Genomic DNA, 16,551 nt, shown 5'->3' on the forward strand with positions numbered 1-16,551 from the left:
ATTATATTTATTGTTGTGATTACTATTTCTGTAGTTTATCAACAACAACAAAAAACAACAATACGCAGTACTATCAGAATTAAAATTCAAGTTGTATAGGAGGCATTTTTAATTCAAAGTTCAGATATTCAGTATTCAGAAGATTTTTTTTTTTATTAATTGAGCAAGCATTTAATCTTCATATAATAGTTTTTGGGAAACTCTCTACATTATATGGAAAATGTATTAAATATACACGTATCATAAACATGCCCTCATGTCACCATTTCTATATGCCATCTTGAAATAACACGGGGAAATTTAAAAGACACAATGTAAAAATAATAGAGGAATTCCACTTGAAAATTACCAGGTAATAGAAAACCAGAAATGTTACTTTATCATAATTTCACCTTGAGGCTGGCTAAAAAGGAAGTTTATCCAACATAATTTACAATAGCCATTAATGCGTAGTTAGTTGCAAAATTGTCCTGGGGATTTCAAGATGTAATGACATCTGCCTTATTTATATGAATAGTTGTGCAGCACTCAAATATTCCCGACTATTTTATAGATCAACTACTGTTGTTACAGCATGTAACTTTTCTCCTACATTTCCATAATTACTTTAGCTTTCTTTGGATAATAAAATTAAAAACAAACTTAAAATTGCTGTAGTCAACACAGATGGAACCCATATTAAGATGTTCAAATTTATTTAGTGTAAACATTGAAACAAAAGATTGCAATGTTATAGACTAAAACTTTTATTCTTGCCAGATTGAGATCTTCCACAAAACATTTACATAAAAATAATACAAATCACAGATTCATGCATAAAGCATTAACTCCCCTGTCTCAGGCAGCGCAGCAATGAGGTGCAACATTATTGCATCTATTTAACGGGAAATCAAGGTAATGCACTGATAGTTAAAGTAAGGGCCAAATGTACTAAGCATAAGGATAGGGGGTGTCATGATTATACTATGCACTCCACAGCAGTGCTTTCCCATCCTAAATGATATTAGCAGTGTTACTTTTGATGTATGTTGTACTGCATAAACATATGAAAGTGGTTCCTGATTGCTAAAGGAGTAATTATTTATTTCTAGGAAGAATAAAAGCAATCCAGATTGATTTGAATATAAAAAATTTATATTATAACCAAAAAAACAGCAACAGAAATACTAATGTTGATACGATTTAAAAATTTCAGTGTGATGTCTTTTTTGTACCCCATCAAATTTCCCCAGCACTACTAATATGTAGCATGTATGAATCTCAAAATACAACACCTATGCCAAAATGCCATCTTAAACCATAAATAGTGTTTTGTACAGTTTAAGCAATGCAACAATTAACCTTTGTATTATAATAGTAGTTCAAATGGTTGCACTGTATAACTGACCCAGTTTATGTTTGTTTACAGGTAATATAATAATTAAAATCATCATAAATAAGTACATACAAACATGAACACAACTTCAAACATTAAATATTTGCAGGCGTTTTAAAGATTGAAGTTCTGGAATGTTTGTCATTAAAAAATGTAACTTCTGTATTTTCTTCAGCAGTCATTTTCTCTATTATATAGCATTAAAAAAATACCTTACACTTCCTCACTTCAGTAAATTGTAAGGAACTCCATTGGGGAAACATAAAAGTTTCTGCTTACAGTATACAAATGTGATGAAGTACCAAGGTTGACATGACACTGGTAACCAGGTTTGGAAATACACAATTTTAGCAACGTAGCAGTGCACAGTGATCAATAAAACTATGGAGTCATACAAAGAAAGACATCGAACTGCAGATAATACAGGTGATAGTGTTGTCACCATTTTTAATTATTTCTTGCAATACAGGGACAGAAGGCATATATTGTGTAAACAGAACTGCACTACACTGTATTTTATGTGAAGCCTATAGTACTTTAAAATTGACAGTTTTTTTTGCATTCCCACTAATTTTGGCAAATGATTAATTTTGATATGCCCCCTGCCTTTCCTACCTTGAACAGTTATTGAACAACTATTTCCAAATGGTCTAGGTGCAGTGGACAGCGACTATATTGTCTTTGTTACCGTGTCACTGTACAGCCCATATTTACAGTAGTCACAAATTGTTCTAATCTGTAGATAATGTGACGCACTGTAACAGGCTGCAATTACAACGCAGGACAAATGTTCCTCTGATGAGAACAGGCAGAATCTTGCCTCCATACTCATAACAATGCCATTTTATAGTACATATAACAGGCTACAGTGTCAAGACTATTACCAATGATATTTTAGTACATTTGCCCTTAAATTGTAAATATCATAATGCCTCTTGCTTCCTAAAAAAAAAAAAAAAAAAAACAGAACAAAGAATGCAGCATGTTAATTGAATCTATCTGTAACAATTTCACAAAGAAGCTGGACCAGTCGGTGCACATTTCCCATCTCACAGTTTTTTTTAACCCTTCAGTAGAAATCGATAAAACACCAGCATCACAGTGAACTGGCCATTAATACACATGGCCATCTGTTGTGTCGTCCAGTTCTGCCCATGCCTGCCAGTCACCCTTTAGGTCTGTAGCAGTGATAGAATATTACAGTTTGAAAAGCCCAATAAATATACTTTATATCTGCAGGTAAAAAAATGCTTGGGTTTTATAGTTCTCCATGAATCAACATACATCTAACCCAAGGGTCCCCACACACCCACTGCAGCCGCTTCAGATCCATTCTGGTGGAAAGCATGTCAAGCCTTTTATGGTTTAATCAATTGTTAATTACTTCAGCTGAATCATTACAAAGCAGGCTGTAGCAAACCCCTACATCTCAGCAGGCTGGTGGGCACCCCTGAACTAACCTATATTTCAACACTAGCTACTGCATCACAGAGTGGGGGGGTGGGGCAACATAATCCGTAAACAAAAATATAGCAGGTTGGGAAAGTACTATATTGCATGGTAGTCCTGACCTCTGAGGCCTGGTTACACATGACACAGTAGCAATCACTCTTTGTTGTCAAGGTTCAACTGGAGGTGTTCTACACAGAAGGAGAAAACAAAATATCAATAATGTAGAAAACACAGAGAACCCTGCTGTCACTGCTTAATACAGCGTGGAGCTGGAGAACACAGATGAGCTATCCACTAACAGCACCCCAGATGAGGTTTGAGGGCTTTTTTGATATCAAGACGCGACACTGAAACACACCACTTTTTGGTGATGCCTGTATGAGGATATCCCTTTTTTATACAGCAAGAACTGCCCTTGCAAGCATGACAGAATATCGGGCTGATTCAATAAAACAATTTAAATTAATTCTAATACTGGAACATTAAATAATGATATGCAACTTAAAAATACAAACAAACAAAACAAAATCTATGAGGAAAATAAGTGATTAAAAATGGAATTGTTTTCATCACAGCTGCAACAGAAGGACTACTTCAATTTTTGCTTTTCAGAAGAAGAATGAGAGCAGGTAAAACTAATTTATTCCCGACTTGGGGGCACACGTTTACTGCATTTCAGTCTCTTTAAAATGGTTCCCTGAATTGCTTCAAAATCGAAAACCAGCATAAACAAAGAGAACACTATCAATTGAAATAAATGTTAATATAACTATCCTGCGGCCATTTGAACCTCAAACGTCTCAAAATTCACCATATTACAATAGCCACCCTTTACCCAATTGGTCACATTTAAAATGAACACAAAATCATCAGATAGCCTGTGTCCTGCCTAAACCTTTTCCATTCATGCCTACAAAAGTGGGATTCTCTTGGTTAATAAAGCCACTTGCTTTGGTAAGGCCTGCTTACTCATTTTATTCCCGTTTTGCTTTTCCCTTCTTCTTCTTCCTTCCGTTTTCTACCACCAGTTTGTTTTCTTGCTTGCTCACCCCATTTATAGCAGTCGCGGCACCGTTGACAGCAACTTTGCCAGGTTTAGAGGACTCCTTTCTTGGATGCCTGTAGGTCTGGTAATAGAAGTTGGCGAACAGGACAATGAAGGTGACGGCATAAGCAATCAGAGCCCAGTGCATCCACTTGGGGAAAGGGCACTCGATGTAGAGAGACAGAGCTGTGTGACCAATGGTGACATGGAACTGAATCTGAAAAAGGAAATGTGTATTAGGAAGCTTGCTGTAAACTGTAGCATACAGTATAATGCATAGTATGTTGGGGATGCATAATCACAAGGGGCAATCAAATACAAATCTTGATGTATATCATAAATCATTAGGCTAACAATAAATAAGATAAACAAAATGGGCCAAAGACCATCTTTCATTTATTTCTTAAATTTCTGTTCTTACGAGAATATTTTAGGTACCCTAAGAACATCAAGCTGGCATGCCTCACACGTTTTTTCAATAAAAAATCCAGATCTCAGCACTTTTTCTGAAGAGGCAGGAATCAGAGACATTTTTAGCACATGAAATGTAAGATAACACATGCAGTTGAACCTACCATCTGTATAATCGTCAAATATTTCTTCCACCACAGGTATTTCTGAATCCGAGGGCCACAGGCAGCCAGTCCATAGTATAAGTACATAATTACATGGATGAATGCATTCATGTGAGCTCCAAAGAAAGCTGAAAGAAAGAGTCTGTAGTCAGTACATTATTGATAATACACCTATAGAAAGATTAATAATTAAAATACACCTTATATTAGAAATAATACAATACATTTTACTTTGGGGATTTCATGTACAACTATACAGACAACAAACATGTTTAATGCATCTAATATTAGAGCTGTAAAAAGCAATTCATCTTTCTAAAGCAGTAAAATGGCTATTATAATGCTTTTATGTTGAAACCATCATTGCAGTAAAAGCATTGAAAGCTTAGTCATTTGGTGCAATTACATTCTTTTGGTGTGTAAATTAAATTGCTTAAGTTATAAAATGATCAAGAAACGTGAGAATAAAGGGCATAATAATAATCTACATTTATACCTGGCTCTTTAAAAGCAACAAATGATCATTTAATTTTCAATTCTATGTTTCCTTGGAAAATAATTCTGAGCTTCTTTAGATCTCCTTCAAAGTTACTTCAGGCTGCGAGCAACTGATTCTGTTTGAAGTATTAACCCTATCTAAAAAGACAAACCCTATTAATCAAACCCTGGCCTTTATCCTCAGAGAATCCCTTTCACAGAGAACGGCCATCTGTGTGACCTGCAGAGCGTCTGCTTTGTACTCACATTGTCCTCCAGCCACCCATTTGATGCCAATCCACCAGAGGGTGAACATTGTGCAGTGGTGATAGACATGGAGGAAGCTGACCTGGTTAAATTTCTTGCGCAGGATGAAGAACACAGTGTCCAGGTACTCCACACCCTTTGAGACATAGTACCACCACAGTGCCGCAGCTATCTGTCATGCAAGAAACCGAGATTGGCATGGAACCATCCCCAATAGCGGACACAGCCTCGTGTTTTAAAGCTCTCTAAACAATTTTGTATCAGAAGCAATAGACGAAAAATGAAAAACAAAAATCACAATGGTGACTTCAGACAGTATAAAAGCATTGTTAATGTCAAAGGATATTTAAAGAAAACACTACAATAGAGCATATGAAAATAGAAGGGAACATTAGGGATGACATCTAATCTTACTTTTTTGTAGCAAAGCTTAATTTTAAAATATAGTGGTGCTCCCCTATAGGTACACTATACATTGTAAGTGACCTTTCCAACTAATAAAGATGCTCAGTTAATTGATGTTAAAACATATTAAAAAAAAATAACAACTTTGCCAGCCTTTGAAATACAACTTTGGACATAAAAAGCAGAACTGATTTTAGCCTAATCCCTGCTGGAAGATGAAGCTCAAAGCCTGCTTTTCTCCCTGCTCTAACCACACTCATTTCTGCCCCAAACCATGGCATCAAGGCCTCTGATACCATCAATGCCACTTTCTACAGAGAGTAAAGGCTAAACTTTCAATAATCCTGCCCTTATAAATGTAGCCTAAGTGTTATCAATGGCGAGTACATGTTGTGAGCAACACAGCATGACACCAGAAAATCCTCCCCACAACAAGCATTAGTTTCTGTTGTCTTGGGTATTGTTGAAGGCAGACAAGTTCAATGCAGTTTTAGTTAGGGTTAGTTAGGGTGAGGAATGTTTCCCAGCTTTAAAAGTTTAGCTTTCAACATATTCCTCTGACATTATATTATGAAGCTGCAACAAATACATAATGGGACTGGTCTACAAAACCTCTTCATTATAACAGAACTAACCAACTAACCTAACCAACTCCACATGGAGCATTAACCTTTAGTCACCAACAAACTATCTGCAGGACCATCATCCTAAACCTACAAAAAAAAATGCAAGCAAACTCCAAACACTGAAAGAAGTTAGAAGCTTGCAACACCAAGTTAATGAAGATGAGAAATACATCCAGCTTGTATAGTTAGAATGGTTGCATCTGTGCCAGAGGTCACAAGGTCACTTCCTAATATGCTTTCCATATTTGTGTTATGTTTATGCCTCCAAAATGGCAGGCACATGTTTCCATTCATAAATAATCTGCAACACCCTCCAATCTTATTAAATCAGTTGAGGATCCTGACAAGTAGGCAGAATTATTAAATATTATATTGATAGGTTAAAATGAATTATTTAAATCATCCCTTATTATGCCAGGTGTTAAATAAAATAACACAATGCATTGATATTCATCTATTAAACTTCACATACTTCACTTTGAAATAGACAAAGTACACAAAACTACGAATTCCACTTGGTGACACTTCACAGAGCAAACAATGAAAAATTTTTTTTTTTTCACAATCACACCTTATGACAAAGTATCTAAACTGCTTAGGTGAACACACTAACAGGGGGTTAAAGTAAACTTAAAATACAAGGAGTCATGAAAAAACACTGGCTTCAATATTACCTTAATAAAAGCTTACACACAGAGGTGATGACTTTAGTTGATTGTGAACAACATGCAGGTCTATCAGTATGTTCTGATTGTTTAGCAAATAATGCTTTGCTGACTACATGTTTAATAATCTGAACTTAATACACACTTGAATTTGTTACCAATATAATATTGTTAAGCATATGTTCAATAAGCTGATTAAGTTAAACCATTAGGCAGTGAACATTTAGGACAAATGCATTCTCTACACTGAGAGGGGGAGGGTTGTTGGATTCATTTTTCTTAGTCATGGGTTTAGAATTTAATCCATTGTTTTGGCTCATGTACCACCAGCAGCCTTCAAATAAAACAAAGTCTGAGCCCATCTATTTGTAAGTGGACTGCACTTACAGTGCCGTAGTCGAGCTGTAACAGATGAGCAGACAAAAACTAAATCAACTAATTATTTTGTTTAATAACAAGACAGTTTGCTTAAATGCTGAACTGGCTGAAAATCTGAACAAGTGTAATATATTTTGGTTATCAAAGATATTAGTATATTAGAAAATACATCCTAAGGGGTAACCAACCCTATTCAAAATGTTTTTTTTACCAGACATGTCCAGTAAACTATACCTCCTTGCTCAACAAACAACAGCGAAGAATGATTAGATGCATGCCAATCTTGAACCTGACCCTTAGATGTGTTTTGCAAAACACCTTTTGCTAAAAGTAAATTAACCACAATTTTGAATGAAACCCCCTTATTACAGTCTTTGTTCAGTGACTTTCAACTTAGGGGTTAGGACTATGATTGGGCCATATGGAAGAACGCTGAAGTTCTAACCTGAGGATAAAGAGGTCAGGAGCGATTGTATAAGCCAAGTGGAAATTAGAAGCTTTACAGTAAGCAGCTTGCAAGGACTAATAAGTACCGAAACATTTCTATTGTACAATTCACAACTGCCGGTCTTGGAATCCCAGTGTAAAATACTATTCATCATTATACACAAGTTTGCATGCATAAAGACAAGCACACAAATCAGATATTTGTTGTTCAGGTTTTTATGCTTCATCCCATCTCATTCGCCCCTGTGCTCATTAATTGGTGCAGTCTAATGCATTAATGGTGACTCCTCTCTCAGGACAATAGCATGAAACTAGGTCAGAGGTAGCAAAATTCCCCGTCATTGTTTTTCCACAACATTCACAGATTTATCTTGTACAACCTTTAATTTACCACCAAATAAAGGATCATACAATGTCTGAGCGGGACAAAAAAAGACATACATTTTATATACTCAAACTATCACTGTATCATGTGCTTATTACATTCACACACCACAAAACATTCAGTTACACCTAATTGTGGTTATCTTGCAATCAATAGACAATAGTTTTAGTTAGAGGATATTGCTCTATTTGCAGAACATTAAGTAAGTATGTTAAAATTGTGTTCGCTACACAAATTTCTTCCTAAATTCAATGTTAAAATAATTCTATAAACATCCCCATGTTTTAAAACATGGATTGTCAGACACATTGCAGATTAGTCATGACCCACATACATGAAAATAAGCAGCTGCTCCATCTTTATTACTGACCAACACACACCGTGGGGGCAGTGTAAGACAAAACAAGGGACAAGAACTTAAACAGCATTAGAAGCTTTCCATTCCTTAACAATTTCCACAATCTTCATCAAGTGAATGCAAAGGGAATTTGACAAACTGTAGTGCCAGGATGTGTGGCGAGATCTTAAGGTAAGGTCATAAGATTCTGTATCAAGCTCCGTAAACCAAGATTAACAAGACCAATATAGACTGCAGTGTAAATCGAACAGTGTAACCTCACCCTGTTTATGTTGTGTGCATTAATGACCTAGAAAGCCCTCGGTATGGCACCACTTAACGTCACTGAAACTGGAGTCGCCTTTCCAATTAAGATATTTCATCAGATAAAATAGAGGTTTAGGTTTCGATACAGTGTGTAGCAGATCATCTAATTTAACTGAAATAACCATGCTATTAATTACAACAAGAGCAATTGTGGAAATGCTTACCCTCACTTCGTTGGGATCTTCTGAATAGTCCACAGGCTGACAGATGTAACTGTAACCAGCAGATCTTGCAGCAAGGAAGAGCTATAAATTTAAACAATTATACTTTATCCATAACTCCCAGCAATACATATATACAATACTATCTCCCCCTCTACTCATTTACTTATTATATGTTACACAACACAGTGTCCCAATGATTCTTTACTGGGAAGCATCCATCAAAACAAACTGCTCTGAAGCTTTGCAATAGTCAGTGTGAAATGTAAAGATCGTTGATATCAAATCTAATGAATTTATGTTGGGGCGTACCAAAATATGTCTGTTGGTATTGCTTTGAAGCAAATTTGAATACAACCAGTTTGCTTGTGTGTTTTACTCAAACATAATAGAGGTTTGATTTATAATAGATTACTTGTAGAAAAGGGGAACAAAATACAGTTTCAAGAGTGAGCAAAACTAGCTTTATTACAAGCCTGTACTGTGATTTGTAATTGTTTGTAATTCTCTTTGGATATATTAAAGACCTACCTCTTTGCAGATAAAGAAATTCAATATAACCATTCCAAAGTTATAGATGATGAGAGTAGATCGCAACTGAAAAGGTTCTCTATTCTGCATCCATTTTGGGCCCAGCCAAATGAACAGAAGATAAAGAGAGCTTATTGCTAGTGTGGGTAGAGGAGACTGCATCAATGGCCACTTCTCCACCCTCTTGTCTACGGAAGAAAGTAAACAAATGTGTGAAAAAAGGGCTCGAATTCACAGAATGCTTTTCACAACACATGCGGAAATTGATGTCCACAAATTTGTTAGAGCTGCACACTAGAAAAAACTCTCCGTAACCCTGAAAGCTATTTATTATGAGTGCATCAAAAGAAAAATACTATGTATGTATAAGCAGCAAGTCATAGGATACCTCTGCACCCACTGATGAAAGAGTGCAGGTGTTTCTCATGTTAGCAGTGCACTTTCAGCAGTACAACTAATGATAAATAGCTACTAAAAGAGATGGGTCCTGAGATGGTAAGCACTGAAGAACTTAAACACCTGTGTCAACCAATGGGTTGATGAAACTGACCTGTCATGCAGCTTTGCCTGAGGAATTTAAATAACATGCCTCTTAAAGTGCAACTTTAAGAGTGGATTAGATAACACATAAGAGCCCAGACAGGGATGCTTAAGAAGTAAAGGTAAAGTAAATACAGCCTGAGTAGAGGATTCAAGTGTATTCTGGTGGGCTCTAGTGAACTGCCTTTCCTTATCTTGACTGTATATAAAGTAAGTTAAATATAAGGAAGAATTAAAACTCTGGAATTACTCTGCTGAAAACTTATATATATTTTGAAATAATAACCCTTAGGTTTGGAATATCCTCAGATATAATATATATAACCTAAGATATTCATAGTTCAATTGTATTGAGTGTACAACCCCCTTTACAAAGGAAACATATTACGTGTATGTTAACTGTTATAATATTATATGTCACAAAAGCAATATAGATGGATGTGTCCAGTTTGTATTACAAATTAGAATGGTTCCTAAAAATAGAATACAAAGTGCAACATTACATTTGTTTTCAGCTCTCCAACAATGTGATCAAGATGCCTTTAAAATTGTATTAGATATCTTGAAATCTACAACATTGTAGCATTTTTAAAATCAATACAGAAATATCTTGTTAAGTATGTTATTGGTGAAATGGTGTAACTGAGAGCTCAGGCTTTAAAAGCTGTGATCTTATCTAGTTTTATAAGTAATAACTGCAGTAAAAACACAAACATACAATAAAAAGAAAATATCCAAAGTTGTTTGGAAGACATACAGTAAGAGAGTCAACAAAAACTAACATACAGTTAATGATTATTGCACCGCACCAAGACCAGTCATTTTCTTAGATTACAGTGTACAACAGTAAACAAATTGATGATGGCATTCTATTACAATGCTCAGAACCTGCCGATATGACAAGTAGAAGTAATATAAAAAATGGGCTTATAAATAACGTCTCTCGGCTACATAGCCTTAGTGCCGGCTGGGTCTAAATATTACACACAAAGAACTTGGCACGAAGACGCGGAGTTAAGAAAGCCAAATATGAGCTTCAGGCTTTGGAAGAGTAATTGGGTTTTCTTTTTCGAAAGTGTAATAATTAGCCTTACAGTGAAAGCCTACAGTGTAATAGGACTTCTTATCTGTATAACCGGAGCTTATCGAGAATGTTACCAAACAATTGCAAAAGCTGACTTTAACACAAAAAGAAACAATCCCAAATTCTCAATTTGAACTTGTGACATCTGCAGTTTAGGAGTCAATTAACACAACACAGAGGCAGAAATAAGACATTTCCCTAAAACTATCACCCTTGAAAGATTACATTACCTCTCTAATAATATGTAATACATTGCCTGGTTAGAAGGAACATATGACACCAGGTAAAACTGTTTCACTTGAGAAATATAAAGTAAATTTGTAGCTTGTAAAAGGTAGTTTCCTCCAGTATGGTACATGGATTGTAGCTGACCATTTTAATGTGGACAGGTAGCTGGGTATCATGACACATTTCTAGATACTGCTAACATTGGCGGAATTTTATGGTCAACAATAACACATCATGCCACACAGTTAGGAGCTCAAACATTTCACTGCTCTCCTCCCATAGAGTGGGATAAACTGCTCTGGCAAATGAGGAAGAGACTGCTGGAACAATGTCTCTTGCAGCACTAGCAGTTGGGGTATAGTAGGAAAGACACAGTATTGATCTGGTTATCTTTCAAAGGTGTTACAAGGCCTCCCTAGGATTGTGGTAGTCATTAAGTTCAAGGGGAGAACCCTTCTCAATACATTTCAAACTATCTTTTGTTATTTTTGTTATGGCATCCATTACCTTTTATACTATTGTGTATATGCATAGTTAATTAGGATGCCATTGTTGTAAATTAAAGGAGGGAGAGATTTTTTTTTTCAATTATGTTCATAAATTTGAAGTTAAGAAAACAGGCATTTCCAACAGTCTTTAAAACACACTGGGCAGAAACAGGGGAAACACCCTTTTCACATATGCTGTGCTGCTGTGAAATGGTCGCAAGGCAGCTGTGAGAGGTCCCAGTGGGCTAATGGACAATGCAGGTAGGGAAATGGGGCAGTGCCTGACTGGCATGAACAGTGGGGTGGCTACAGATTATTATTATTTTTAAAATAAAAGATTATTACAAAAATGTCAACTTTAGGTTATGTACAAGGAATGTTTAAGTGCTTAAAAGTAATCCCAATGCCTGGATAATTAATAACATTTTTGTATCCCATCTGCTACTTTGTTGCTTGTTATATTATTCTTCTGTAAACTTTTTGATTGGATTGTGAGCAAATCATTAAACTATATAAATGCTTAAGGATATTCATAATCATATTGTTTGTCATTGTGGTTTGATTAAACTATTAGAGAAGTACATGATTTTGATTCAGAATAATGGTACATTAATTGTATGAAAAGACTTGCAGTGCAACACAGTGGTTTGTGTAGCAGTTACTAATATATTGTAATACAGTGCCATAAAACTAAATACATTTGGACCCAAAGCTGTGCCAAAGAGTTCTATATGCATACACTTATTTTCAATAGAGGACATATAATACAAAAACATGATAATTACCTGCTATGGTAAGGCCCCATTTATAGAATTCAATGGTATCATTGATGAAATGAGTTACAATCTCCATGATCTCAACCTTTCCCTGGTAATCAAGTCAAGCACTACAAAAAAAAAGAATTGTTAAACAAAAACACATAGTTCAATATATATATGCATGTTTTAAGACAAGAAATAAGGGTGATAGATTCATGCTTCTATTATTAAATTCCAATGCAATGCCTGCTCCTTAGCCTGCAATACCACCCTACAAACACAAATCTTATACTACACAATAAATACAAAATGCTATCAATACATAGATGCATACATTTCAATATGTGAATGCAGGCAACATAATGAGTGTTTCCCATTTCACTCCAAAACTGATATGCAAGGTCATGCTCAGCACTTGCAGCATGCTGACCTGATGATGGAAACTGACACCAAATGTTTCATTTTGAAGTGTTTCATTAGTTATATGTGGCTTATGGTTTGTTACAATGTTAATAAAAAGCAAAATATGTATCTATTTGCATAGCTGCCTGAGGGGAAGCCTGTTAGGTTGACATGCAATTGATATGCAACCCTGTGATGTGTGGATATACTTGTTACTAGTGGGTGGATTTGAAATACACTTGTTTCTGATACATCTATTTGTATATTTTTCTCCTGTGAAATATTTGTCTGTTGTGGTTACATACTGAACTTTGAATTAACCCTGGAGAGAAATTGTAAGATTGTGTTAAAAGGAGCAATCAGTGCCAATTGATCAAAATCTTAATTAGATACAATTCGGTCAGCTATCCACTGTCATAGATAGTTATAATACATTATCACTAAACTGCTGGGTGTTTCACAATTATGCTTAAAGGGTTTCATTTTTTGTCTTGCATTTTCACTCAAAGGATTATTGATTATTGTCTGCAGTGAATTGTGAAAGAAAAGAAAACACAGATTGACCACCTAAGTGGACCTAATATAAAATTAAGAACAGACATTTATCAAAACAAATACAAACGAGCAATTTCAAATGTTTTGTTATTCCCGTATCACTTGCACAACCATGGCACAAGTGGTATAGTGTTAGTCAGGCCCTGCATGGTGTACAAGTCCAATCTCCCAAATACTGCTGTGATTGCCAGTCCTCTGTTTTGTGCTTGGTGTTGTGTTACATACACACTACCTCTACATCAAATCTGCTTGTTTCAAAATGGTGGGTCTCTGCATCTCACTTTTAAACCTAAGATTATTTTGAAGAAAAAATAAGTACATACAATTCACAAGCAGAGTAAAGTTTTCCTCAGGTAGACGGGTTACTTTATTTATTAAAAATCGAACTAAACAGTCATGTTCTAACAATAATAATTATAATTCAACAAAAAGTAGTTGTGAATGGATTTGTTTATTGAGTCCAATTTTGATTTAAATGAATGTGTACTGCACAGACTGCACAACACATTTGCTACGAAGGTCGATTTCATGCCAAAGCAAAATACACGTAAGCACCAAGTTTAGGACCTCAGATTTCATTCATGAAAAAATAAGGAAAGAAAGAAAGAAAAAGAAAAAGGAGGAAAAAAAGCTTGCCCCGGCAAAATAAATATCATTGGCTCGGCGGGGTACAAAGCAGTCTGAATGTGTCAGCAGGTTTTCCACAGCCCTGTCAAGAGGATAATTCCCACACAGCTACAGTATGTGCGCTTAAATGCAATTACAAATGTTACACGGGCGATATCATGAAGCAAAGTCTTGAGAGGGACAATGATCGCGGTTTCGGTGAAGCTGGTATTTCGGTCTTGACTGTTGCACTGGCATTAACAACGACTTTAAAGCAACCCTATAATATGAATAAAATGGAACCCCGAGCTGATAACCGAGGAGTTGCAGCAGCATCTGTTTGGCAGGACGCCGGGCTGCATCTCTTGCTACTACAGTAAAGCTATTATTATGAATGCCATTGGATACATATTTTCACTGCAATCATTGCGAAAACGAAAACGAATGATCAGGGCTTTCCATCGCCGTCAATTGGCGATTAGTAAAGGATTATTTAATGGTGCATATTGTAATACTGCAAAACAACGCATGACAGAATTCAAGACGAGCCGTCCATCATTCCCCCCTTCTGCCCCTTCTCACTACAGTCATTAGGCTGTGCAAGTGCAATAACACGCTTGTCTAATACTGCAGATTATGACTATAGCTAATTGGGATCTTTAAGGGATTTCATCCACTAATGCATTAAATAAAAAATGATTAACTCTTTTCTTGACCATACTCATTGAAATAACAATGCAACTCGCCGCTCATAGCTGGAGCACTGTCGGCGGTAATAAAAACAGGCATTTCTTACCTTATCACGAATTAAGATCCTCCTGGTGACATTCAATACAAGGTCAGAAAAAAATGCAGTTTAAAAGCCCCTCCTTCCTGGAAAACAGCAGAAAAGCAAGGTGCGCGGATTTATTTCTTATCGGAAGCCATGCGTTTGGCAGAAAAAACACAAAGGCAAAAAAAAAAAATGTCTATACTGAGATCCTACATGGGGGGCTTGCAATGCACTGCTGCTGCTTCCGTGCCAATCGCCTGGATACCAGAGCAGGGAGCTGGCACTGCGCATGCGGGTAATAATAGCCGGCTCTGGAGACAGCTGCTGTAGTCCGAGGATGCGCCGGAGACGGGCGTCCCTGGTGGCGGGTCGTCTCATTTAAATGGGGATTTAAGACCTGGGGAAGACTGTGCGTTTCTCCCAATACAATATGTCACCACGGAAATAATAGTTTGTTAGCAATGCTTTTGTTTATTTCTTTACCCCATGGTGCTTTGCTTTTGAAAGTGTCTGTGGATGTCGCATTGCAATGAATGGGAGGCAGCACTTCTCAGCTCAGGTGTAAGTGATCTAGAGGCAGAATCGGCGGAGAAATGTGTGAATGTGCTGCACAGGTAACAGCTCTGGCTCTGGGGACAGTGAGTACCTGCTGTGATTGCTCTCATTATCCCCAGCTCTGCATCATAACAGATGCCAGCTACTACAAGAGAAATAAGGCAGACTTTTTTATTGTGTGTGCAACGTGTTTCATTTATATCAATATAGGTTCTGAGCTGCGATTGACAAACTGTACTGCCTGTAATTGACGTTGTTTATACCTATTGCATCACAGCCAATAATGGAAAGCACAATCATATCAATCATATTCAATATCATTAAATATGTGATATTCAATAAGCATAGTTAAGCGAGTTCTTTTCTTGATTGACTGGGAGTGTTGCAAACTTGCAACAAATAACTGAAATATTATGGATGCATTTGTCCTCTCCCCTACACCTTTATGCCCCCATACTATGTTTAGTCCTGTATGATACTTCTTTTTCATGTATGACATTTGTTGTGTGCATTTGAAACTTTATGGTTCCTATATTACATTTTGGTTGTGTATGATACATTTTGTTCTTGTATTACACTTGTTTGTTTATGATGCTTTTTGGTTGGGTATAAAAAAAAACAATTTCCCCCATGTGACAATTTTTGTCTGTCCTATAGCACAATTTTTCTTATTGGGGTTGTCTTTGCATATTAAAGGGGTTATGAAATAAAAATAACTTAATACGTCTTGGGGCTATTTCCATTATATGATCACTTATAATAATAATAATAATAATAATAATAATAATAATAATAATAATTATTATTATTATTATTATTATTATTAGTAGTAGTAGTAGTAGTAGTAGTAGTAATAATGAATAAAGAAGATGCTCACTGTCCCACATACTATAGCATATTTATTATATACTTATTTAAATATCATTTTCCCCACCTAGGCTTCCTTAAACAAATTAATTCTTTTTTCAAAAGGCTTTTGAAAGACTTGAAGAAGTTCAATGGTCAGTTGGAAGGTATGCATTGAGAGTAAGTTTAGTGAACTCTTGCTCAAGGTGGCGATGTCTTTGCCCTCCCTCCCCAATTTCTTCATTTGGTTTAATTTCAATGGTT

At 36.0% G+C, this 16,551-nt stretch overlaps 1 protein-coding gene across 2 annotated transcripts; it reads right to left on the bottom strand.

The window, feature by feature from the left end:
* Positions 1–1,787: 1,787 nt before the first annotated feature.
* Positions 1,788–15,169, bottom strand: elovl4a (ELOVL fatty acid elongase 4a). 2 transcript variants are annotated; one of them, XM_066702213.1, is made up of 8 exons: positions 14,911–15,169; positions 12,579–12,679; positions 9,454–9,641; positions 8,926–9,006; positions 5,192–5,363; positions 4,448–4,575; positions 3,877–4,089; positions 1,788–3,015 (listed from the first exon to the last, which is right to left on the bottom strand). In XM_066702213.1, exons 2-8 carry the CDS (start codon positions 12,643–12,645, stop codon positions 3,001–3,003), a joined length of 864 nt encoding a protein of 287 aa, XP_066558310.1. In that variant the 5' UTR covers positions 12,646–12,679; positions 14,911–15,169; the 3' UTR covers positions 1,788–3,000. The 2 variants fall into 2 exon arrangements, with proteins under 2 accessions (XP_066558310.1, XP_066558302.1); XM_066702205.1 differs by having other exon boundaries at positions 1,788–4,089.
* Positions 15,170–16,551: the final 1,382 nt, after the last annotated feature.

Source organism: Amia ocellicauda, chromosome 1, assembly GCF_036373705.1.
Source record: "Amia ocellicauda isolate fAmiCal2 chromosome 1, fAmiCal2.hap1, whole genome shotgun sequence".
In the NCBI taxonomy this organism is placed as follows: domain Eukaryota; kingdom Metazoa; phylum Chordata; class Actinopteri; order Amiiformes; family Amiidae; genus Amia; species Amia ocellicauda.

What these genes read in the sequence shown, in the direction of transcription:
- elovl4a (XM_066702205.1), bottom strand. Translation starts at nt 12,645, where the DNA reads ATGGAGATTGTAACTCATTTCATCAATGATACCATTGAATTCTATAAA. An exon ending in ATTTCTTTATCTGCAAAGAG is followed by an intron (nt 9,007 to 9,453) that starts GTAGGTCTTTAA and finishes TTAAATTTATAG; the next exon opens with CTCTTCCTTGCTGCAAGATC. An exon ending in ATGGGTGGCTGGAGGACAAT is followed by an intron (nt 4,576 to 5,191) that starts GTGAGTACAAAG and finishes TCTTTCTTTCAG; the next exon opens with CTTTCTTTGGAGCTCACATG.